The sequence below is a fragment of the Megalops cyprinoides genome, chromosome 5 (genome assembly GCF_013368585.1).
Source record: "Megalops cyprinoides isolate fMegCyp1 chromosome 5, fMegCyp1.pri, whole genome shotgun sequence".
NCBI lineage: Eukaryota > Metazoa > Chordata > Actinopteri > Elopiformes > Megalopidae > Megalops > Megalops cyprinoides.
This window is the reverse complement of record NC_050587.1, coordinates 15,404,829-15,429,494: the sequence shown is the minus strand read 5'-3', so window position 1 is coordinate 15,429,494 and position 24,666 is coordinate 15,404,829. Positions and strand designations below refer to the sequence as shown.

The following is a 24,666-nucleotide window of genomic DNA, read 5'->3' as shown; positions in this document are numbered from 1 at the left end:
TAGCACGTGCACACAGTTTATAAGTGTTGCTTATTATTATAAATATTGTTATTACTACTATTACTACTACTATAGGGGTTCAAGAGTAAAACACTGCTTCATGGTTTTACACTCGCGTGAATCTGAGGTTCTGGATATCGATTGTATATGACGTACTTAGAAGTCCCTAGATACATGCAGTCACGATACTATTCATAATTTACTTAGCCTTTTAAACCCCTTTAGCCAAATCTTGTACAAAATCCTTTGACAATAAGCTTTGTAGAATATGTTTTTCAAAAACACAACATACAAAATGATCATCATCGACTGAATAGCTTCAGCTGTCTACTTAACCAATAAGTTCATTTCCAAACAAATCTCATTTTTTGGAAAACAATATTTATTCTTATTGAAAAACAAAACGTGTAAAAAATATCACACTCCGATTATACAATACTTGCCAAAGAATTTACAATGTTTTATTACTGAAATAAGCACACACTGCATATAAATGTATTACTTTCACTTTAGTGTCTCTTCGATACAAATAACAAATTAAAACAATAAAAATGCTTCAATTTGTCAACCTAGAAAACAATGGTGTTTTGACACAAAAAAGAAATACATTGTTTTAGACACGTGACACAGTTTATATAACCTGTTAATAAAGTCGTTATCCTGAGACGCCCTAAACAGTGATTTATACGGATCACTTCAATATAACGAACAGAATGTGGGGAGAAATTAGATTCACACTAAAATGTATACATAAATATATTCTTATATATTTCACAGCATGAATATAGGCACGAATAGTGTTAATGTCCATCATTCAGCTGCTTGTAACAAAAACATACAAAAATAATCCTACCTTCAGTGAGGAGCGTTTGTGTTTTATTTTTACGCAACTAACAGCCACTAGTACCGTTGGCAATCCTGTTAGGAAAGTTCTCGACAGTGTGTATGGCAGTTCCTTGGTGTATGCTCGGCGGTAGTGAAGGCGACTGAGGAGTGAGAGACGAGGGTAACATTGGTACGACTGGAGAAGTCCGCGAGGAACAGTTCGCAGAACTCAAGGATCCCCCAATGATACTCTCTATCGAAAACGGGGAACGCTGCGCCGGGGAGCTCGACTTGGTAGGAGTCTGTATCGATGAGGGCAAGTTGGGACTGAGCTGAGGGTAAAAACGGGTTCTAGCCAGGTCAGTTGTTGTGGGCATTAAGGAAGGTGCGGGGATAATGGTTCCCGTATGCGAGTGCCTGGACTGTTGCTGCTGAAACGCGAAAAGCGCTGAATGTGTGTGGTAGGACTGCAGCTGAATCCCATATCCGCACCCGTAGGGTCCATAGCCATATGCCGAAGCGGGAATAAACCCGCTGTGATCCCGCAGCAGGTCCGGTGTCTGCTGTCGTTTGAAGCGTTTCCGTCTCCTCAGAAAGCTGCCGTTGTCGAACATATCTGCAGATTCCGGGTCTAAGGTCCAGTAGTTGCCCTTACCAGGGTTCCCGGGCTCCCTTGGTATCTTAACGAAGCAGTCGTTCAAAGACAAGTTGTGTCTGATGGAGTTCTGCCAAGCCGGGAACTTCTCCCTGTAATAAGGGAAGCGGTTGCTGATAAAATCGCAGATCTCACTCAGCGTGAGTCTCTTTTTTGGGCTTTGGAGGATGGCCATAGTAATTAAGGCTATGTAGGAATAAGGGGGTTTTACTAAGGTGTTTTTGCTTGCTGGTTTGTAAGAATCCCGGGACGAAGAGCTATCCACGCACTGCGGGGACCCAGCCAAGAGGATATCGTCATGCATCTGGGCCACCTCGTCTACATATGACCGCGTCTGGCTGTCCCCATCCTCTCCCTCGCCGACCACGTCGATGTCAGTTTCTTCCGAAAGGATGGACGCATCGGACATCTCTGAGCTCAAAGTCATGGCTCACCGTTGTCAGTTCCCGAAGCTACGGAGGAGATACAATTTATATTGCCTTCTTTTAAAATTACTCATAAGGAATCAGCGGTGGAAAAGACGGAAAGCGACGAGCAGCCCTTTTTTGCCAATGCCATGTGTTTCTGGTGTTTTTCGAAGATCAGCAACACATCATTACGCACCATCCGAAAGCAAACGTTTATTTTATGTATGAAAAGACCTTAAAAAGGCCAGGTCTGAATCCGAAAGAGGGCGGATCTTCCCTCGCTCTATATACCAGCATGATGATCACATGGGTATGGAACGTCACCAGGGCAATTGTGGAGAAGAAAAAAAAATAATAAAGAAAATGGGTCTTTGAAAAATAACCAGAGAACTGTGGAAGATAAAAAAAAATGTTCTCTTTATGGTGGTCATTTTGGTACATTCATATGGTTAGTATAAACCGTTCGTCTCAAAATGGTACTTTAAAAATACTGCCCTTAATGTAGAAGGAAAAGCACCCAGAACAAAGCAAATGTTTGCTGGCAGGAGTCTGGTACGCTTCTAATTTATAAAGGTTAACATTAGAACCGAGGAAATTTAAGTTTGTATAACTAATGAGAAAGAGACGGCATAGTTATCTTGTTTAATTTTAGTATACATAGGGTGCAATAAACAGACAATATTACTTATTTGTCATCTCAAGCATAAATTTTGCGTACATAGTAATTGTACAGGCTACATTTCCGACCCTACTTTGCGTGATATGTTATATTTGTCGAGACTATCCGCAAGACATTTGTAATGGAAATTTTCGGCTGTTAATTCACATCAATCAAGAAGAGCTAATATGCAAGAAACAGACTATCGTATGTAAACATTTATACTTAACGATGAAAATGCATGCTCTTTAACCAGAAGGATATATCATTCTAATATTTTCATTAGAAATACACATAGCACAGTTCTTTAACATTGAACTAAAAATAAACAAAACAGAAAACACTCAAGGTTCATGGTAATAAGAAAAGTTTAATTAATGTAGTTGTGGAAAAAATCCGTGTTAAAATGTATGAAAGTGTATGCATTTCAGCAATATAATATATACTCAGAATGTTTCGTGATATTTTATCATGTAACAATTCCGTGTTTACTTTGAAAACAATAATAAAGTATATTCATATCCAATTTGCATACATATCACAAAATATTTATTATAAAACAGAAAGGTTACATTATTCACAAAATATGCATAATATGTTCTTTTAATTTCCTTAATTATTGTCTCAGTGAGTTTATATGTACAGCATTATGTCATAATGTCAAAAGTGAGGTGAGGTTTAAAAACTGGGGCATCTCTTTTTTTTTACTTAACTGTACATTGCTTGCTTTGCCTCAAAATTTTGAATGTCTGTACTAATACAATTAAAGTATACGCAATAATACAACTGTTGCCTTCGCTTTTACTATAAACCAAAGTGCCGCAATTTGTGGTTTACTCCAACTTCTCCTACAGATTGGGTCTCAGAACAGGGACCTCAATAAAAGCTTTTTTAACTTAGAGGAACAACAAACTGATACGACCGGTACGATCGGGTGGGTAGACCATGTCAATGAAAACAGAATTGTTGATTTTTTTTTTGCATTATGTAAAGAGGGGGTAGTCATAATTTTATTCCCCAAACAATTCTTACATTCTGGGCACTTTTACATCTTTAAATGCAATGAATACAGGCTTCACGAAAACACTACCTGTAATCTGACATCACAGATTTTATTTTTTAATATTATTTCAGCAATCAGATGACTGCAATATTTTTCTCCCGTTTTTTTTTTTGTCTTACTTGGCAAAAATAATTTTTCAGTTTTGCAAGACAAAAAGTGAGAATTTCAGCAACAAAGAGGAAAAAGCGGCGCCCAGCATTCATAGAAATTACGTCGTAGTGGAACATTTACAATGCAAAATACACACTCAATATACTTTACAAATCTGACAGAACTTGTGACTAGAGTAAGTTAAATTGAACACACACACACACACACACACACACACACATTGTCGTTTTTGCGGAGAAGGAGATGCGCAAGAAAGATACACGACAGAAAACATTTCAAGTTTTATCTGGCTCTTTCGTGCCTTTTGCGACCTTTTTATTGCATAGGTAGCTCATTTACAAGATCATGATTGCTGCGCTGCCACAGTTGTTTGGCTGTGGCGCATACAGATACCCTATAGTTCCATCCCGCAAGTAAGAGGCAAAGGGGTTCAAATTAGAAATATTCAAATATTAGAAAGAAATGTTCTATTTCTTTCATTTTATCATTGACGTCGACTTGTAAATCATGTACCAAAACTTGTTTTCTCAGCTTTGATTTATTTTATTTATTTTAATAATGCTGGCAATGTTTCCGTTTGCAGAGCACCATCTCGTGGTAGAAAAATATAGTTGCCACTGAAGGTTCCTCTTCATTTATCAGTACGGTGCACCTCAACACAAATAAACATGACATAGACCGCACAATTTCACGTATAGCGGTGCTTATCTTGTATCAAACGGGCGGAGATTCCTTTAAATGTTAAATTGAAAGTGAAATTGTGCTTTATGTTTTCAAAGATCAATAGAACTCCATCACTATTTTGCAAAAAATATTTCAGGGCAATAAATAATATACGTTGTAGGTGACATTATACTACATTATACATGGCAGTGGACTTATCTTAGTCATTACTGTAATATAAAATTTAATATATCATAATAGGTAGTCAGAGACAGGCCATAAACAGTTTAGGAATATAAGATCATTCTAATAGGAAGAGTACCAAATAGCTATAATGTAGCGTTTTAAGATGCGTATGGTTGCTGGTCGTGAGTACCGCATCAAAGTGCCTGTACACTAAGCTAAAAGAGTGTGAGAAACATTTTCAATGGCATGAAAAAGGGTATAACTACACTTCTAGTCTATGTTTTTTCCTTCTAACCGTTACTGTTACTGACAATTATAATAAACGAATAGCACCGGTGATTTGGTTTTACTCAGCGACGTTGGCTGAATTTATCCTGAAAATTGAGCATATGCGTTTAGTGAACATGTGCATGCGTATGAAATGTGCATGTACTCCGTTTTTGAAATTGTTTTTGGGCTACATGCCCCCGTTAAAAGAATAAAATCGATGGTCACCAAAATAATGTAAAACTGAGCTGACTAAACGCAGGGTATTTCGAAGTAATCAACAGAAAAAACTGATTTGGCTGAACATAGCCTATTCAGAATATTTGTAATAAGAATATATTCCTCTACAACGTAGGCTATTCGTATTTCCATTGCAGCTTAACACCCAAGGAATTCATGGCCACGATGATGTGGACTTTCTGTTACCGAGCAATGTTTAACTTTTGAGTCAACTTCAAAGTATGCTTGTCTTTATCGTCTCTGGTCCATTAAATGACTAGGTATACTGCACTTTTAATCTTCGACAGCTGAATTGAACTTGAACCTCCACATTAGATGAGAAATAAATTCTCCCAAAGTATAATGAGCTACAGTAGCCCACGCCTAAACTAAGGTTTGATCGCATAGAAAGTCTCAAAAGAGCAATCGCAAATATTTTTATGAAACATTTACGTCGTCGCTGAATCGCAGCTGTATATCGAGAAAGAAAGCATCTGTTGTAGCACCACGCAGCAGAAGCCTGACAACTAATAAAAACCTGACACCAAACCCTCACAAGCTAACTCCCGGCTTCGGCTCTCATGGCCATCCGAATTGCAGACGCTGCAGATATATTCACACACCTTTGAACGGTAATAACTACTCTTTTAAAATTGTTAGCTATGATGAAGACGGCCACTATCCAGTTTAAATCATTCAATAAAGAATGGGGTTAATCATCACAGTATCGAAGAGCATTTTCTGATGTTTAAAAAATGGTGTAGTAAATGAAAACAATTGTAGTTGTATTTTGTCCACCTGGTCTGTACAGGCTATTTTCAAGAGGAAAACATCCGTAAAAACACACTGACATCATAAACGATAGTAATAAAAGCGTCAATATGACGGGTCAAGGACATATTTAGAAGTTCCCTATATTCTTTACTCTGTAGTCAGAATATCTGTTCTTCACATACTGCTTTTCTAAGGTTTTTTACTCCCTTTTATCAATTTGACACCCATCCAGTTTTGGGAAAGACAACATCCTTTTCATATCGGTCTTTGTTGTTGTGCTTGTGTTTAAATGGATCTGGAACAAAAGTTTAAAAATCAGCTCGATACTAACATTACTAAACAACTGAAACATTTGCAATATATACGTAACAGATGATTCAAGGGAAAGATTATTCAAAGCGTTATTAACAAATATAAAACTATATCTGATAAGGCATGATCAATAACGCATACAAAACATATTTTGTTTCAATTTGGACTACTGAAGCATTTTATTCAATAAACTGGACATGCTTGAATGAGCACGATTTTTTAGCTGTTTCTTAAACTAAGGTTAAGACTAATATGTGTGGTAAACCAGGTCTAAATGTTTCTAAATTCCTACTGTATGATCTGCGGGTGTTTCAGTGCCATGGAGTACCATGGAAGCACTTAGCTGCTGATTAGAATCCTTCCCTTTAACTTTGACAAATCCTAAGAATGTCACCGAAACTCCATGGTCTGGGAGATCGAGCATGTGATTAATATGTATCACATGCATAACAGGACAAACTTGTGCTCTGACATATAAAAGTATTTCCACAGGGCAAGTGTGTGTGTGTGTGTGTGTGTGTGTGTATGGGGAAGTGATATCACATACTGTCAAACAAACAGAATGAGCTCATATGATGAGGTGCCAGCTATGTATTGTACCACACTACACACAGACACATAGGTGTGTGCTCACACAAAGATGTACACACACACACACACATTATTCTAGTTCAGTGGGGTTGTTAGGTCCAATTATTTGGAGCTATAGCCCAGAATATTTTAAGCCTAGCCCTGAATATTTTTGCCCTGAAAAAGGAGGTGTTTATAGCAAACAACAGACAGACTGTGTAACAAAGCAGAACTTCACTTGCAGCATCCGAAGGTGTGATAATATTTATTTATTATAAAGGTAGATATAACCTCCCCAACCTACCAATGCCGACGTCGCTTCAAAAAAAAAAAGACAAGCCCCAGGCGAACTTGAATTAGTCCCAGATCTTTTCAATAGCTCGAAACGTCCCTGTTCTAGTTATTGATTATTTTAGTGTATTGAAGCCAAGAGAATATGCATCATCTCCACTATGACTTCTGGCTGATGAATCTAACTCTGATATGTGATAGATTATAAATATTTCAAGGGGAAGTTGTCTCAGACACCTAAGTTGTTGGGGGCTGCCATCTTGCACTTTTTATATTGAAGAAGATTTGAAGGTGACTTGAAGAAAAATGCATTCTGTTCAGTTATAAAATGTTAAGGGTGTTATTGAGGTCCAGGCACTCTAGGTCAATTTTGAATGCAGTGGTCTTTGTCTAAGCAAATTTTGTGTTGTGTTGCACTCCTTCAGAAAAATTTATAACCATTTCACTTTAATAATCAGTCAAACATACTGACTGACTGTTACTCTACCCCATGGTAACTGAATGAGGACATATTCCCCTTTGGGCTTGGTACTGTTACATAGCCAGCTGAGAGCACACAATGGAGAGAATATCTGCCTGTGTACTACTGTGTAACAGTCCATAGCTTGACTGAGAGAATCACTCCTGGGTGCAAGGCCTACTGTGAAGATTCTTTGATATTCACATCATCCACATAGTAGACACCGACTTGTACCACTCATCCACCTATTATAAACTTTCATGGGTTTTTGGTCTTTGAATTGAACAAAAGTTACAAATGGGTAAATACTCACATACGACCCCAGCAACCGATGACAACTTAGGCACTGACACGATCGGGTCGGGGTCGATTCCGAAGCTGTAATACCGGGTAATACTGGCACCTCAGCCGCCTCAGTACAAACTACTCGCATTTATAACCTCGCGTCACTTCCGTTCCTCCCTTTGACTTCCATCTTGGCCCCGCGTGTGTTCGCTCCCTGTGTGCAGGTCAGTGCGGAGTCGTAAAATACCGCTTTTCCTGCACAATCACACCCAACTCGGACGGAACAAGGTAAATAAGACCGCGATCAACGATACTAGCAAATTTCATACAAGATGAACCAAAAGAAAGGCATAAACAACTCTGGTTTATCGGAATGGGCCGGGCCGGGCCGGGATGACAGGCCGCCAAATGAGCTGAATTCAGAGTGTGTAGCTAGCCTGCTACCTACCAAGCTAGCTGTTCCTGCAACGAGCAGTATTTCTGCTACCTAGTGCCCTGGTCAACTGTATCGGCTTGCTTATAAGAAATCTATATCGATAGGTAGAACACCTTTAGACTTCACATGCCGTTGACAGTGGAGTGGATGTGGACAGTTTTGTACATTGGCAAAACCGTTTCAGTGTAACGTTAGCTACATCTAGCTGAAATGTTATCAATGTCTCAGGGACGTTTTAGAGAGAGGCTATAACAGACTAACGGCGTCCTGAACGAACTCTGTCAGCCGTCAGTTGTTAGACTAGTACCTGGTATGTTGCTTGTGCTGAGGCGAAAAATCAGAGTTTCACAGGACTCTCATTTATTTATAGCTAGTTAGAATGGCAGGCTAGCCATCTGAAGTTTGTCTTCTGGGTAGTTAGCGTACTAGCAAATTTAGCTGTCTTGCTAGTCCGGTCTGTATGTGTTACCTGTCGTTGTTGGGTAGCGAGCTAAGTCCTTTGTTTATAGTGGATAGTTGGCCAGCCAGCCATCGACATATTTACGACGTTCTACATGGCGGTAAGTTAGCTAGCCACTTACGTACACTTACTGTGACCAACAGTCTACAATTATAACATTATATGCAAGATCGGGATCGGGCTGGTTAGCTACTTCACTATGCTACCTGTTTTTTTGCAGACAGAGGTTCTAATAACGATCTACACGTGAAATGGGCTGCCAGATTGGCCAGACACTTTTAACAATGACATGTTTCTCACAAGCAAGCAGTTGTCTAGCTAGTTAGACCTAGAGAGCGCATATTGTGTCATGGAACCAGCAGCTACTTGGATGCTACTTTTACTTGGATGTATGGGTGTTAAGTCACACCGTCGTACAAGACGCAGCTAGGTGTTGTGCTAAGTTGTTGTCACTCAGTGTTTAAACAAATGCTTGACCAGCTGTGTAATAGTCGACCGCATCCGATCTGATTGTACAACTATCTGTTTCTGTTTCAGATGAAAGAAACAATTATGAACCAGGAGAAACTCGCCAAACTGCAGGCACAGGTCCGCATTGGTGGAAAGGTAAGGATTTCCTTGGTTATGCCTGGCCCACGAGCTAAAGTAAGCTTTTAGCATACATGTTAGCTACTTATGCACTTATTAAACAATCTGTGAAATATAGTCATAGCGTGCCCGCCATTATACTCTCATTGGAGTTTACTTTAAATACTGAGGGCAGCTGCGATTGTCTTCCAGACAAATTCATATTTCATTTAGATATGTCTCAAGAGAAAAATACGCAAACTTCGGACAACTTCCAAGAAATCTATGCATGACATTTGTTTTGCGTGCAGCTTGTAATGAAATTGTACCAACCCGTCACTGCGGCCTCCTGAATGTCTATGGTGCTTTTCAGGGTACAGCACGCAGAAAGAAGAAGGTGGTGCACAGAACAGCTACTGCAGATGACAAGAAGCTTCAGTTTTCCTTGAAGAAATTGGGTGTCAACAACATATCTGGCATTGAGGAGGTGACTGCTTGTTCAGTTATGTCCTGTCTGTCCATCTTGTGAATTATGCTGAGAAACAGAAAGTGGCCAAGTGGAGAGCAGTGATGAATAAGCAGTCAAACACTGCAATAAATTGAGTTTCCATCAGTTGTGCAGTACTACTGAAAAGCAACAAAACCAGGCAGAAACAACAGGAAGGACTGTTTTTTGGACAAGTTGCTTTGTTTTTTTGGACGTGAGCTTTTGCTGTCCTGAAAGCCATAGAGTTTTGCATTTGTTTAAAACTTTATAAAACCACACAATTATTGTTTCTATGGTAGAAATTAATTTGTAGCCATTTCAGACTGCGTTTAAGTGTGTTTCCAGCTGTAGCCTCTATCATCAACTGTCTCATCTTTCATGGCACAGGTGAACATGTTCACAAACCAGGGAACAGTGATCCACTTCAATAACCCAAAAGTGCAGGCGTCTCTGGCTGCCAACACCTTCACCATCACGGGGCATGCTGAGACCAAGCAGCTGACCGAGATGCTGCCCAGCATCCTCAACCAGCTGGGGGCCGACAGTCTGACCAGCCTCAGGAGACTCGCAGAGGCCCTGCCCAAGCAGTGTAAGTGCTGAGGAAGGGTTAGGATCTCTGCTGCAGTTATGTGCTGGTGGACACATTGTGGATGATGGCTTGATGCTTTGAATAAGCCTTGGAGATTGGGTATAGCCTCACTATGTTCTTTAGACAAAATGGAAAACTGATGTGTTGGAGAGGGACCTCATTTTGAACCCATTGAAAGTATGAGAGTGCTTTGATGCCATGTGAAAGAAAGTGCATGTAATGGGTTGTTTTTTTTTTTTTAACACTCCTGGGGCACCATTGACTACATCTGAAAGAGGACATGAAACATCTTTCTGAAAATGATCCAACTTAAATGTAGTGATTTTGGGTTGGGATCAGTGTATATTTTGGGTAACGTTGTTGCACACCTTTGATAGGATGGTTTAATTGAGAGACTTCTCTGAGCACTTCTAGTTTCTTTTACCCATTTCCTTTGTAGAGCTGAAACCACTCTAGCAGGTGCTTGGGCCAGAGCTGCCTGACTTGGCTCACCACAAATGCTTTTTCATAGCATTACTTACAACCAGTGTCGTAGCATGTGACTTCAAGCTAAATGCTGGTATCTGCCCGGATCAATATGACTGCCCTGACTTCATCTTCAGTCTGAGGTTTTCTAGAAATAGCATGACTCCATGAATTAGTACTTGTTTGTTGTGGTCAGCAGTTGTGGCATGCTACCAGCTGTCTTTAGCAAAGATGGAAGCAACATTGTTGCACATCTGAGTGATCATGTTGGGCTAAGCTGACACAGGTCAACGTGACAGAATCGCCTCCACCCTCAACAAAGCCAGCACCCCTGGTTCTGAAATGAGGCATTAGAGAAACCATATCACTGGAAATAATACACCTGCTGACTTTAAATTTGAAGTGTAATGCATTTAAGAACAGCTCACTTCCAGATGCCACACTGCTCTTGTGATCTCGAAGTGTGGGTCATAACAATGAGAAGCATCATAAAATCATAAAAGTTAGTGACAAAATCACTAACTTCTTTGCTGGTGGCTTTGTGTTTAGTGTCTTCTTAAATAGAAAGTTAAGTAAATACATTTGTAGCATTTAACTTTGTACCTGATCTGACCCCACAAAGCCTTTAAGGCTCTAAGGTTAAGGCCTGGGTCAGTTGCACATTTCTGCTTTATGCAAACAAAAAAGGTGTTAAGCCTGTAGGTTGTGTGCCAAGAGCACAAGTCTTAAGTAATTAGAGTGAATGTCACGTGTGATCAGTTAGTTTGCCACTAAATGAAAGTGTCTAAAACCATGCCTGATTGTACAAAGGGACAGATCTGTATGTGAGATACACCTACAAACTGCACGTTATACTAATGTTAACGAGGAGTGGTGTGTCACAACAGCCCCCCCCCCATTAAGCGTATCTCAGTCTGCCAGAATGTCAGGGCAAATATTAAGGTAATTTTAATGATCTTCCCCTCATAAGAGACGCAAAACAGATTTTATTTTGTTGGAGAAAGGGTCTACCCATAGGCTTGAATGAAATTCTGACAAGTTAGGTGTGTAACAGGTACAAATTATTTGTGGTTTCATCCTCAACAGCTGGTGATGCAAAAGCACCAATTGCTGGCGGAGAGGAAGACGATGATGAAGTTCCAGGTGAGATGTTGCCCGTCTCATCTTTTGTCTGTTTTAAACTTTCCCAAGGTGCAGTGCCATTTTAACAGTCGTGGTACACACCTTGAGTAGTTTTTTTTTTTTTTTTTGTCATAGATTTCACTGGAACGTATGTTCCTGTGTGGTCTTTGTTCTGCCATTTTTAGGGAGTGCAAAACCTCTTCATTGCAACTACATTCCAGACCTTCAAAATCAGATCAGTATTGTCAAAGTACATCTGTTTTTTGAGGTTTTACAATCACCCCCCACCCCCCGCCCTTTGCAGTTCTGCGATGAATGCCAGATTCATACAACCATCATTGAATACTAGGTTGGAAGACATCCTGAAAACCCTCTCTTGAAGAAATAATGGGTATCCTTGGGCTTGAATGTGCCTTGTTGTAAAATGTTATTGCATGCCACGCCATGACCCCTCCAGGAGACTAATCTTTTGATAATTGATGCCACTTTGAAAAACAAGGTTAGGCTTGTCTTTCAGGGCTGTTAGTGGTTAAAAATAAGCCTCTTCTCATTTTATTTGTGCAAAAAAGTTTTTCTTAAAATGAATCAAGAGTTTGGCAGCTCAAGTGCCCTTCATATTTATTCAAATTCCAAAAGAACTGACAACATTTGTAAAGCAGGACACAAAAGTCTTTAGTGACCACAAAAGCTAAATGGTACATTCAGTAGCTATTGAGGTAAACTTACACTAACACTAGTCAGTGATTTGTGGTTCTGAAGGGTCTGTGTTTCACTGTTTCACAACATTTAATTTATCCGCCATGTGTAGAACTTCTTGGATGCTTCTCAAGAAGCTATTTTAGTATTAGAAATACAATAATGACACAGATGCTTCAAAATGGATTTTGTGGATAGTGTGAAATAATGATTAGCGGATACCGTGGGGAAAAAACTAGCCGTTCACCGTTCAAATAATTTCCAATCAGTTAGATACATTGTCTGTTATGGTCGTTCTTCTCAACTGAAATGGAAGTGGCAGTTACTGTACCTGTTCAGTTTTTGACTCATCTCAGTAATTGAATTTGCATAAATCTTGACTAGCTGTGAGTGAAAGCAATGTAAGCTATGGAAGTCTGTTTTCCTACAGGTTGTTCTAGGGGGAAAAGTGCCACACACATGAGGTTGCAATTACAGTTACTCAATATCTCCTGTGGCTCTGGCCATCTGTAGCCTTATGTTTGTAACTATGTAACAAGAGATGTTTCTGTTCCTGTCAGACAAGTGTTATGGCTGGCATATGATGACTAGGGGGTTAACAATCAATGCTACCCCTATTATTCATCTAGGTAATGGCTTCTTACCAGGAATTCACTTCAGATTTCTGAGTTTCAGTTACTTTGCATTTCCATTTAAAAAAAAACCCTTAAAGTGACCTGTGGAGGGTACTAACTTATCACAGGACAATTTCATCAAACAAATATTCTTCTTGTTTGATCCTTGATGGTTCAATTTGTACAGCTGTGAAGTTTTAAATTCTGCGGTCATCTCTAACAAAATTAGGAAATGAATCCCCTTGTTAAGTGAAAGGGGAGAAGGGGATAGGAGAAATTACACAAGTGATCCTGTTACAGATAAATGCTTACATTTCTTCTAAAGCATGAACTGAGGGTTAAAAAAAAGGCAGGTCTGTCAGAGTTCATGGGAAAGATGGCAGCCCTAAAGTTGAGGCGCTAATGTAAAATGTTTTCGTTTCAGATCTTGTGGAGAATTTCGACGAGGCTTCGAAGGATGAGGCGAACTAAAAGAAACCGGGTTCAGATTTGAAATGGGGTTCACAACTTGACCTGGCAGTGTGAGGCTACTGTTTTGTATTGGCCACCTTTCTTTGTGAATGTTTTTTTTAAATGTACTGTACCCGTGTCCATTTGGAGTATCCAGATTCTCTATAATACACTGTTTTTTGGGGTCCTGCATCTTTGCTGCTATTACTGCATTAATGAATCCAACAACTTTGCAGCCTGGTTGAGATGAACACATCTGGAATAAATATTTACTTTTGACAAATGCTTATTAAAAATTCTATCCTACCATTTTCCCCTTATTCAGTATTCAGAGCAAAGCAAAACTAGAATTTCCACCAATCAAACAATAAGCCTCAAAATTGCTGAAATTGTTGTTTTGGTCTCATGTTGTTACTGGATTGTGCAGTGCACGGATCACATTCTGTGGTAAGCCTAAAACAAATACTGGCAGTGATGTACAAGAACAGCATGAAGTTTGACGTAAATTCGTTGTAAATTAGAATATAAATTCACCCAATGTATAAATACATAAATTGTTAGTATCTGGGCTGAATCATATTATGTGTATTTACCCGAAAAGCTGAGGTGTGGTATGTTGCCTAAAGCATTATATGGGACAATGGAAACATTCTGTATACCTTGGTGGTGTGACCAAAAGCTCAGACTCAGTTCAGAGGTTCCCCCCTGTACAGCTTCCCAAATGACCTCCATGTGGAAATGAGCATTTGGAGTCCTTGTTTAACAGTTCAAGTTACTTTTCGTGTCAACAGCAATGGCGCTGTTGAGGATCTAGCGTTTGTACAGAAGCATGTGGTGGCATGAAAGTCCAGAGGGAATTGTAAAGCTCTTCAATGAAAAAACAAGGCAGTCCTTATGGATTATATCAAAATGGTTTATAAGACCAAAATAACATTCAAGTGGCAGTTTCTACAAAGTGATGGGAAAGCCATAAACGTCAATGGGTGAGCAGTGGAGTTCTTCATTTTTCCTTCTGCTGACAACAAAAAAGGAGGCATGAAGGGAAGTATGTTATGACCACTATTGTTCCTGCAATTCAAATCTTGTGTTAAACTAGCCACAATATATTTTTGTTATTCATTTACTGAATTGTTTGGTTTGCCACAAGGAAACATGGGTGAAGTAATCACAAAAGTGAACCATAACACACAAAATAAAATCCTTATATCTGAAAATTGGTGAACTTTACAGCCCTCAGAAATAAGGAATGCCCAAGGTATAAGTTTTTGTCCTATTTTCCCAAAATGTATGTTGGCTTGAAAACATCCCCAAATAAGTAATTTAAAGAAGCACAGATATTTGTCAAAATTGTCTATTTACAATGAATATGAAAGTAGCACCACACAGAAAACATTAGGAAAGAGACCTATGAATGGCATGCTCAGTTTTTTGTTCTGTTTTGTTTGTTACAAAATCATCGGTCTAAGTAAACATAAAAATTATAAAGTGAGAAGGAGGGCTTTATTCACAACGCAACCTTGAAGGTTCCTAAATAAATAAATTAATAATCTTGTATAACCTACAACATTCATGACCACAGAAATAAAATATGGCAAAAATCCACACAAACCATTCACTACATATAACAGTAATTTCTGAAGTTAATACGAAAAAAACAAATTACTGTAGCGTGTCCTCAGAATAAAGCCTTTGCACACATTAAATGACACTACTGCTTTGTAAAAAACTGTTAGAAACGGTTTCTTCATGGGTGTACTGCTGTACAAAAAAGTGAACAGGTACATATTTTGCACTTAAACCAAAAATCAAGCTAAAAACAATGAGTTGTACTGGATGTAAGTGGATTTAAAAAACAGCCTCAGGTAGACATGATCCATCCGGAGCTGTACCACTAACATGCGGAAGGTTCATCAGTGTTCAACTCAAGTGCATTGTGTGCAGTCATCTTCATCCTGTCCAGTCATTCTTTAATTCCTTGTAGAAGCTTCAGTAGATGTGCTTCCATGACCTGTTGAACTGTAGAAAAAAGTGACATTTAATATATGTACTGAGTAAGTCAGCGTAGTTATATTTCAAAGAAATCATACCAAACTAAACTGAAGAAATAAATCCATTTCCAGGTACCAGAAAGTATAGTGCACTTCTAGTGCAATCAAAAAAATTAAGTCCAATAATTTTACTGTCCAACATCAATGTTTTCATGTCTGGATGAAGGTTCTAGCATGTTCTAGAGTGTCCTAGATTACACAGGCATGTTTCAGGAGTGTCACTGGCAGGAAATGACCTATGTCCTACGCAGATGAAAAGGCAATGACTCCAAATTCTTTATTTATTCAAGACGGTTATTCAGGAAAGAAGGAAAATGAGTATAGTTTGTGGCTGTTTCAAATTATTAATAAGTACAGCATATGGCTGAATACCTGGTGATGAGGTGGCTCTTTAAACGCAGAACAGAAGAGAACCTTATACACTGCTAAGTGCAAGCTCACTGGGCAGGCAAATCTATCCTTGATGCCAGTTAACTGAACAGCATCGAGACATGAAACTTAAATAACTGGATGCTAAAACACAGCAATTGATGTAAACATGGTGACCTCCATGGAATCGGATTCCACAACATATTACATCATGTCTGGGCTCCCTGCATCCTGGCCAGCTCAACTATGTTTCTGATCTTTGGCAGGTATCACAAAACTGACATTACGTTTGTCTAAACCTAGTCAGCCATGTAAGATTGTGGGAGGCCAGGACTGTGAATTCAAGCCTCTTGCAATAAACACTCACAAACTGCCTCTCAAGTCACTCACAAAACTGATACTACAGGTAGCATGCAGTCTCGCCACAGCACAATTTTGGTTTAAAGCTTAAGTTATGAGTACAATATATACTTAGGATAGTAGACATATTTACCATTCCTGTGGCCCATTGCCACTGCCATGTCCATAGCATTGAAGCCAGAGTCAGACTCAATGGTAGGATCAGCTCCACTCTCTGTGGTGGATGGAACGGGGAACTTCAGAGCACATATACAACAGTATATAAAAAAACCTCCGTTTTTGCAATGTCTTACAGTATTAATAAATTTAAGCTTTTCATTCAGGGGGGAATGAGTTTACCTAGAAGGATTTCCACACAGCGCACATGGTTCCCGTGAACTGCGTACAGCAAAGGAGCTCCGCCGTTCTGAAAGGCAGAAAGACTGTTTGGAACTCGGCTAACACAGTGGCCGATTCCACTGTAAAGCATAATGAAGGTGACACACATTGGGTGTGTCACCTGTGCACATTCACACATGTAGTGGAAAAGTCTACACGAGATAAGAAGACTTCCATGAAGACCTAATATCATTTAGATCTCAGCGCGTTTATCTTCATCTCCAGGTCACAAAGCTAAGTCCACAAGGCAACTAGGATATTAAGTGTATGTGATCCATTTTACAAGCAGTTGAAAAAAAAACACTAAATGCCTGGTAATTGTTTTCACATGGGCAGAGGCATCTATCTCAGAAAGAAATGGCTGCCAGCTGACTTCCTCAGCTCCACAGAGGTGATGATGATAATGTAAGCGAGGGGTAGATCTCTTACCCAGTCATACTCGTTGACATCCACGCCGCAGTCGATGAGCATCTTCACGATGTCAGTGTAGCCCTTACTGCAGGCCAGCGACAGCGCGCTCTCTCTCCCTTTAGCCAGGAGGTTGGGGTCTGCCCCCTACAGGGAGGAATGACCAGCCACATTTTAAAGTGAAGACAGTAATATAGGTCACTCTGAACAAAAACATAATAGTACTCATAATGTGTCATACCACATTATAACAATTATCTGAATGAAAAAAGTAATTATCTGGTATATAAGAGAATCTCACGTTCTGAAGCAGGAACTCCACCACAGCAATTTGCCCATGTGCTGCAGCCCACATCAGGGGGGTGAATCCTTCCTCATCCTGCAGGTTTATCACTGTCTCTGTTCAGGGAAACACAACAGCATATGTCCGATCCATGGCTTTGCTGGAAAGATGGTTTGCATCTGTGGTCTCTTCTACGTAAAATCGTAAATGTCTCAGAAAATAGTTTCAGTGTTGACAGTAACAGCACAAGCAACGCAATCCCATACTAGCCGAAGGTATGGGCCATGTTTCATAAGCGTAGCTGAGAAGCTGTAGGAGGCTGCAAGTGGAGTTGCAATCAGAAAATAAGATGGAATAATAAGAAAAAAACAATACGAGGAGAGTGAATTGGCTTGTTCAACTCAATTTAAACAATTAAGAGATGAGGCAGAGACAAATAAAAAATACATTTTTCATTCTAGAATTAGAATCACACTGTCCTAGAGTAGAAAAGCCTAGAGAATTACTGGCCTTCCGAAGAATGAACAGGAAAGAATTCCTGCAACAGCTCTGAGTGGATGTCCTCACCTTGCTCAATTCTGCTTGCCAAGAACACCATCTCTCCTTGAGCTGCAAGCTGATGAATGGACAGTGCTGAAAGGACAAATCCATCATTAGGTTTAACCTAACGACTCTGCTTCTAATTCTATAACAACATGCAAAAGGCAGAAACATACAAACCACACACACACACACACACACTCACATACGCACACAGGAATGTAGTCAGACACTCACAGTGCACCAAAAGCGGAGTTGAGGACACCTCATTGCCACGGTGCTTATTCGTGAGCGTAGTGGACTGCTTGATAGGGGAGAAGTGCTTGGTGGTGGACGGTGTGTAGACATGACGCACTTGGATCCCTGGCGACGGGGACGTCTGAATGTTGCACTCCGCTGAGATTGAGCAAGATGTTTGTTACAGTTTGACTAAGCGCAATAAACAGACAAAGCCGGCTTCCACAATAAAGAGAGGGACATTTTTTCCCCATACAGAAATATCTCCCATCCCACTTGCTTGTAAAAGTGGCCCTGACCACACCATGAAACATGCCAGAAAGGTTATTTTTTATGACTGTTCATCTGAGTTTGGTAACAAGGAAACACAAAATTAAGATAATTTCAACCCCATACATCTATGTAAATATTTTCAGTGCTTGGCAAAAGAGGCATTATTTATTTTATTTTTGAAGATACCTTTAAACAGGACTGATGCCACCTCCAAATCGGAGTTAACCTGGTCCTGGATATTTTTACTATCCTCCTCGTTGAGCGACTTGACGAAGCGCGAGCAGACGTTCATGTCAAAGCGATTGGGCAGGATGAACTTGATACCCATGGCGACATTCTGGGACCCGCCCTCCTCCCCTGCCACTCCCACCTGGTGCTCGGCCTTGATGGCCCCCATATCTGGCAACACGCAGATGCCCTCCATGTCCTCAGAGACCAGCTGGCACTCCGTGCTCCGTTCACCCGCAGAGGCCATGTCCATCCCTTATAACTAATCCCTGCAGAGTATTAGGTGAGCTCCTCAGTGTCCGTTCACCAGAAGAATGGGTCCATGGGCCGTACCGGTGAAATCCCTTAACAGCAGCTAAAATCCTCAGATGATCCCTGTAGAAAACAAACCCAGCCATTCACAATTTTAATTTCTCACCCAGCAATGAATCCCTTAATCAACCCAACCTAGTCCATTGTAAGCCTTACAGTCTATTTACTGTTGGAGTGAAAAACAGACTTAGACTGCTTCGCTAGCTCGTTAGCCATTTAGCCGGCTACTGTTGCAAACTGAACTGGACCCAGTGGCAGGTAATTAGCTAGGTAAAGACAGCTATATTTATTTTTCATAATATTATCAAGGGACAATTTATTAGTACTGCAGTCGTTTGACATACATTATATCTTGCTAGCTAACTTTGGACATTAGCTGGTCGTGTAACATTGCCTATGATAGCTGGCTGGATAACAAACATAGCACTAGCTAGATACTGTACCTAGCAGTAATGTTATAGCTGGCTCGCTAGCTACCTGAATATAGTTTGAATATAGTCATTAATAGCCATGGCATTTGGTGAATGCCAAAAGTAAGCTTCATGTTAGCAAGTTTGCTAGCTGACTGTTCACAGATCAAAACAGCTAGCAAGCTAGTCTAGTGGGCTAGTCAGCTCATTTGCTATTTTCCTATGTCTGCCCAAAATTCAGCCTCTTTCGTGGAGCACAAAGGCAGGAAATTCTAAGTCACACTCACCAAATTGATGATTAATGTGACATCGTTGAGATTGTATCTTGTCTTTGTGATTGTTGTTGTTTTGGATCCGCTTGCCTGTGAGACCCACTAGCGGTAGGAATAAAGGTAATGAAAATTGCCCACGTTATAAATAAAGTTATTTCAAAACGGAAGTGCAATCGAGGAAAATGGCTGCGCTCTCATCAACAACGTGCTTAACAGCGACTTAAAAAAAGTATTCGCTGTTTTGCTGTATAGGTTTGTCTGTTTGGTAACTGTCTAGTATACATCCAGTCACGTAATCACAACACCAAAAAGCAGGAAATTTGGGGAACGAAAACGTAGCTAGCTCGCTAACTATGTGTTTTTTATTTCAATCGCAAGCAAGCTGGCTAGTCTTTCATTTGCTTGGCTAGCTGGGTAGGTGGCTAGCCATCTAATTTAGTTATAGTTGTTTGACTGTCAGTCTTATCCAGAGTTCACCGAGTTATCTCGCTAGTGTACTAACAAGCGACGTTGTTTGATATGGATTGGCTTCACAGCCAGTAATACTGGCCAACCCAGCCAAAATCTAGCTGACCGGTGAACTTCATAGACACAGTTTAGCAAGTGAAATATGAAAATGTAACGATTTCCTTTAAAAAAAAATCCGTCGTTTTTCATTGCTGCTCCACACACAAAAAATCATTCATGGTCGTAATCCTCCATAGTTTGCCACATGTACCGTAGGCTTTTGTTTAAGGATTAGACAAACGAGATTTACAGACATCCGTGATCAGACTGTAACTTTTTGCTTCTTCATTGAGCCCCGCTATTTCATATTTAGCTGCCACTTTGATTGTAAATGATTTGTTTTCAAACGAGGGCTATGCAATGTTCATTGCGCGTTGTATATAGATACGTTGTTGTCTTAAAAAAATCAGGACTAACTGTACATTTGCCTTTCCCTTTTCAGGTTGTGCTTAAAAAGCCCTACAATTTAAATTCAGAGTTTACGGTAGTTTCATTTAAACCCAGAAGTATTCAGACCTACCCCAATCTTGAAATTATCCCGTGACACATTGTACCAGAGGATTTATAAAACAAAATGAGAAACTATACAGGACAGAGAATGTGCATGCGCATTGCTGTAAATTAAGATGTACCCAGGGGTCATTGTAGTTGTAAATAATATTAGATAGCTTTGTAATTTCAGACAGCATAATATGCTCATAGTATTAAGAATTGTGTAGTTAATGTATTCAACTGAATCATAGTTTGTTTAAAATCCCATAGTGTGACACCGCAATATTGATTCCATTCTATCGTAGATGTGTGACTAATTAATTTACAGCCAGTGATGTATTTGGAAATCTTAACTGATGTTGAACTGTTGCTAGTGCATTATGTTGTCCCTGCATTTCTTTTCAGTAAAGAGTAAGCAAGTATAGATTTGGATTCATCCAAAGCTTATTTTCAACAACTGTTTGATATTTACCTTTTATTTACCGTGATAACTAAAAAAAATCATTTTTATTTTGTGGACTTTTAGAACTGAATGGTATCAGGTAAATAAATATTTCCAAACATACATTAGCTGAAAAAAAAACTCCCATATTTTGCATGTTAAATATTACAGTTCAGTAACTTGTTAATGAATGTATACATTGTTAAAGATAAATTGAATCATTGACATTTTTCAGGAAGTTGTACATGGGAGGGGAAAGAAATAGGTTTCTCAGGACAATAATATACTGTGAATTACTAATGAATTAAACCTCTTACAAACACACTGCTAATTTCACTACGCTCATGTGTGTGTAGAAAAAATTGTGAGAGTGAGTTGCCTACATGGTAAAATCAATTCACAGGTTCTTCAGTGAGTGTGTTTTGCTAGTTGGGTGTTGACAGCTTAAATCATGTTCTGCAAGCTGACTTTAAGGCCTTAGTTTCACTGGGAAAGGGTTGTAGAATAGTAATGATACTGCAGATCTTAGCTGGGATGTTGTTTTTATGGTGCTGCTAACAACCCATAACACAATATCTAAACCAACAACTGTCATATTTAAAGTCAGTTAGCTTGATATGTAATGTTCCATGTAGCATGTTTTCTTCCACATGCAATAGGCATTGGCTGATGATGTTCACCCTCACCTTGGCAATGTTTGAAACTGAAAGATGATATAATGACAATTTCGGAGGTGCCCCCTGGCTATTTTTTAAAATGATTTTTCTGTTCCTTTGCATTTAAGGTTGCAAAGCTCTGCTGTATTGATGATTTTCTTCTCTCCTTACTGCAACGTCCTTATTTGCAGCAATCACAGTCATTAGGACCAGAGGGGAATGCATCAGATTGAGCAGCAGGTGCTTCTAGGTTGTCATTATTCTGCTAAACGCATAATGGTCAAGCACAGAGGGTTTTGAGGAAACAGGGTTGCTGTGTATTTTGCTGCACAGGCTCTTTGCTGAATGCTTTGAGGCTTCTGTTTCTTGCCTGAATAATCTGCAATTATGAATTCATCGTGGCACAGGTTTTCTCCTTCACTGGTCAAAGTTGCGACATGCTAATCTGATCTGATAGGATATGCCAAATATTTCTTTGTAATCTGTCCTGCCTCAGAAAGGAATGGACCCTATTCACTTTTGTTTTTACATGTGAATTGCTTCGCAGACTCCGGTCCAGATTAAGGAATTTAGGGCAGTTACTAAAATAGCCTTCTCTCTGGTCTCCCCAGTCCATTATGCAGTCACTGTATCCACTAGATTTCTTACTTGGCACGCACAAGTATGTAAGTGGCATTAACACTGATCCCTCTGTTGAAGAAATTAATCAATCCTTGTCAGCATTTTTAGATTTGCTTTTCATCAAGTTTTCTTAAATAGTTGGGTGTGAAAAGACAGAGATCACCTGCTTATTAACTGTCCAGCAAAGCTTTTGTTTGCTGTAAATAACAGTTTGCTAAAATCGCAGATTTACTCAGTTATTTGCCAAGTTATTTTGATATTAGAATTTGAGGCAACAATAATGCTTTACACTTCCAAAGCTAAACATTGGAGAACATGATGCGTTAATGGCCTGACAGTTTAATGTGTTTGTTCTTTTGCAGATCCATGTATGTGGGCCAGTGAAAATGTTCTCATGGCTCAAAGGCTCAGCACACAGTGGTGCATTCTGTGGTGAAAGGCAGCTCCAGGTGGCAGGAAGGAAAGACTCTGTGATGTCACTTTTAGGTGTACAGTATGTGGCAGAGTGGCAATGGGCAGTTTCACAGCACTGTAAATATGTTTTTAAGGCCTTGGTGAGGTTAGAGTCATATCTAACCCTTTCCAAGGATCTGAGGGGGCTTTACAGTGCAGTAACTCAACCCACCATTAATTCCAGATGGAGTGATTTACTGCTCAGAAGTCAGGTACTTTGTGGATAATGCAATTTCTGAAACTTATGTTGCCTCAGTGGAGGAATCATGAACCAAAAATGTTACCTTTACTTAAAAAGGCTGGATGTTGCCTTGATGTGTTTTGTTATGTAGTCTTGGAGGTTACAGCAACTGAGTGTGACTTCATTCATGGAATTCTCCAGTTCTCACTCCACTTGACTGCATAAGGTCAATAAACACGTTTACAAATTTGAAAAGTGGATGTAGATTTGTCACCTATCTCAGTGTCCTTTTGAGGGACTCAAAGTATTTGTCTCCTCATCTCTTTTATTCCTGTGTTCCGCAAGTGTCTGTAACAAAAATTTGATATTTCACATTCAAGGGGAATAGGAATAATCCCTTACAGCAAAAACACAAGACCCATCAGTACATGTTATTCGGAATGTTTGCGTATAAATCATTTGCAAAAGTGGAACAATACGCTATGCTTTTTCTGTGGCTGTTTTCTAACTTTGAACCCACATTGACTCAGGTGAATATGAATTGGTTAAACAGGCAGCGAGGCTTGCAAAATGCAAAGCAAGTGGTTTGTTATTTTCCTTGTTATAAGATTATTTATTTAGTTTTGAATTTGACCCCCTCCCTTTTCCACCTACTGTATAACTTCTGGAATTCAGCATTTGTACCATCTCACTACCAGTGTGAAATGAACTGTTGACTCACTGTCACTTAGACACTGTCCATTTTCCTGCCCCCTTTAATTTAGTTTGTTCCTTGTCAGAACTTGCTGCATCTGTGGCTTGCACATGCTTTTTACAGGGCATAACTGTGCACATGTATCTTATACCATTCAGATCAGATTATTTTCCTCACCCTCATCAGTCCTAGTGGTCACTCTCTCTCTTTGAGAAATGGACCACAACGTGCCGGTGGAGACAATCCTTTTCCCCACTAGGGTTATTCCAGGTATCAGATGGCAAATGCAGTCCCGTGAGCTAGACAATGTCCTCATTTAACCTTGGGGTCTGATACAGAGGCGGCCATGCTTTTGCCACTGAATTTGAATGCCTCATGTTACAGAACGGCATCCCTGAGGGTCCCTAACCATCACCCCCAACCCCCATCCCCTCACGTGAACCCACATATGGCTAGCACCTCTTTAAGTTATATTACATCACAACACATTAATTTAGCAGATGCTCGTATCCAGAGTGTCTTCCAGCGCAAAAGAACAGAAGTGTACCTCTTTGATTTGCTTGTATTTAAGACAGGGAATACTAAGTAGTGGTGTAGCCTACAATAGGAAGCACTGTGGCTTTAGCTCACTTTGGTTTGGGAGGTTTGGGATAGGGTCTCCCTACGGTCAGTCTGGGTCTCCTTCTGTTCTACACAACACTATTTGGGTCAGCTCTCCTGCAGAGGGGGCCCGTTCTGCTTGGTCCCCTCCCCTCTGTGGCCTATATCGCCTCTGCTTCAGGTACGGGGGCGTAGTCGAGAACAAAGGCAACAGAGCACGGTGTAGGGTGCCTTCTGGAGGACGGCCGCGGTTCTTACGCTTCACAAACC

The 24,666-nt window shown here is 39.9% G+C and overlaps 3 protein-coding genes across 4 annotated transcripts; 1 reads left to right on the top strand and 2 right to left on the bottom strand.

The window, feature by feature from the left end:
- Nucleotides 1-725: 725 nt before the first annotated feature.
- On the bottom strand, nucleotides 726-2,127 carry foxd1 (forkhead box D1). The gene has a single exon (XM_036529671.1). It carries the CDS (start codon nucleotides 1,905-1,907, stop codon nucleotides 891-893), a length of 1,017 nt encoding a protein of 338 aa, XP_036385564.1. The 5' UTR covers nucleotides 1,908-2,127; the 3' UTR covers nucleotides 726-890.
- Nucleotides 2,128-7,925: 5,798 nt separating this feature from the next.
- Nucleotides 7,926-13,941, top strand: btf3 (basic transcription factor 3). 2 transcript variants are annotated; one of them, XM_036529133.1, is made up of 6 exons: nucleotides 7,926-7,970; nucleotides 9,180-9,248; nucleotides 9,583-9,696; nucleotides 10,084-10,285; nucleotides 11,837-11,893; nucleotides 13,607-13,941. In XM_036529133.1, exons 2-6 carry the CDS (start codon nucleotides 9,180-9,182, stop codon nucleotides 13,651-13,653), a joined length of 489 nt encoding a protein of 162 aa, XP_036385026.1. In that variant the 5' UTR covers nucleotides 7,926-7,970; the 3' UTR covers nucleotides 13,654-13,941. The 2 variants fall into 2 exon arrangements, with proteins under 2 accessions (XP_036385026.1, XP_036385025.1); XM_036529132.1 differs by having other exon boundaries at nucleotides 7,928-8,034.
- A 593-nt stretch (nucleotides 13,942-14,534) lies between these two features.
- ankra2 (ankyrin repeat, family A (RFXANK-like), 2) lies at nucleotides 14,535-19,852 on the bottom strand. The gene is made up of 9 exons (XM_036529131.1): nucleotides 19,766-19,852; nucleotides 18,715-19,131; nucleotides 18,256-18,414; nucleotides 18,046-18,111; nucleotides 17,497-17,594; nucleotides 17,217-17,342; nucleotides 16,749-16,815; nucleotides 16,543-16,623; nucleotides 14,535-15,648 (listed from the first exon to the last, which is right to left on the bottom strand). The coding sequence occupies exons 2-9, from the start codon at nucleotides 19,007-19,009 to the stop codon at nucleotides 15,593-15,595; spliced, it is 948 nt and encodes a 315-aa protein (XP_036385024.1). The 5' UTR covers nucleotides 19,010-19,131; nucleotides 19,766-19,852; the 3' UTR covers nucleotides 14,535-15,592.
- Between the last annotated feature and the right edge of the window lie 4,814 nt (nucleotides 19,853-24,666).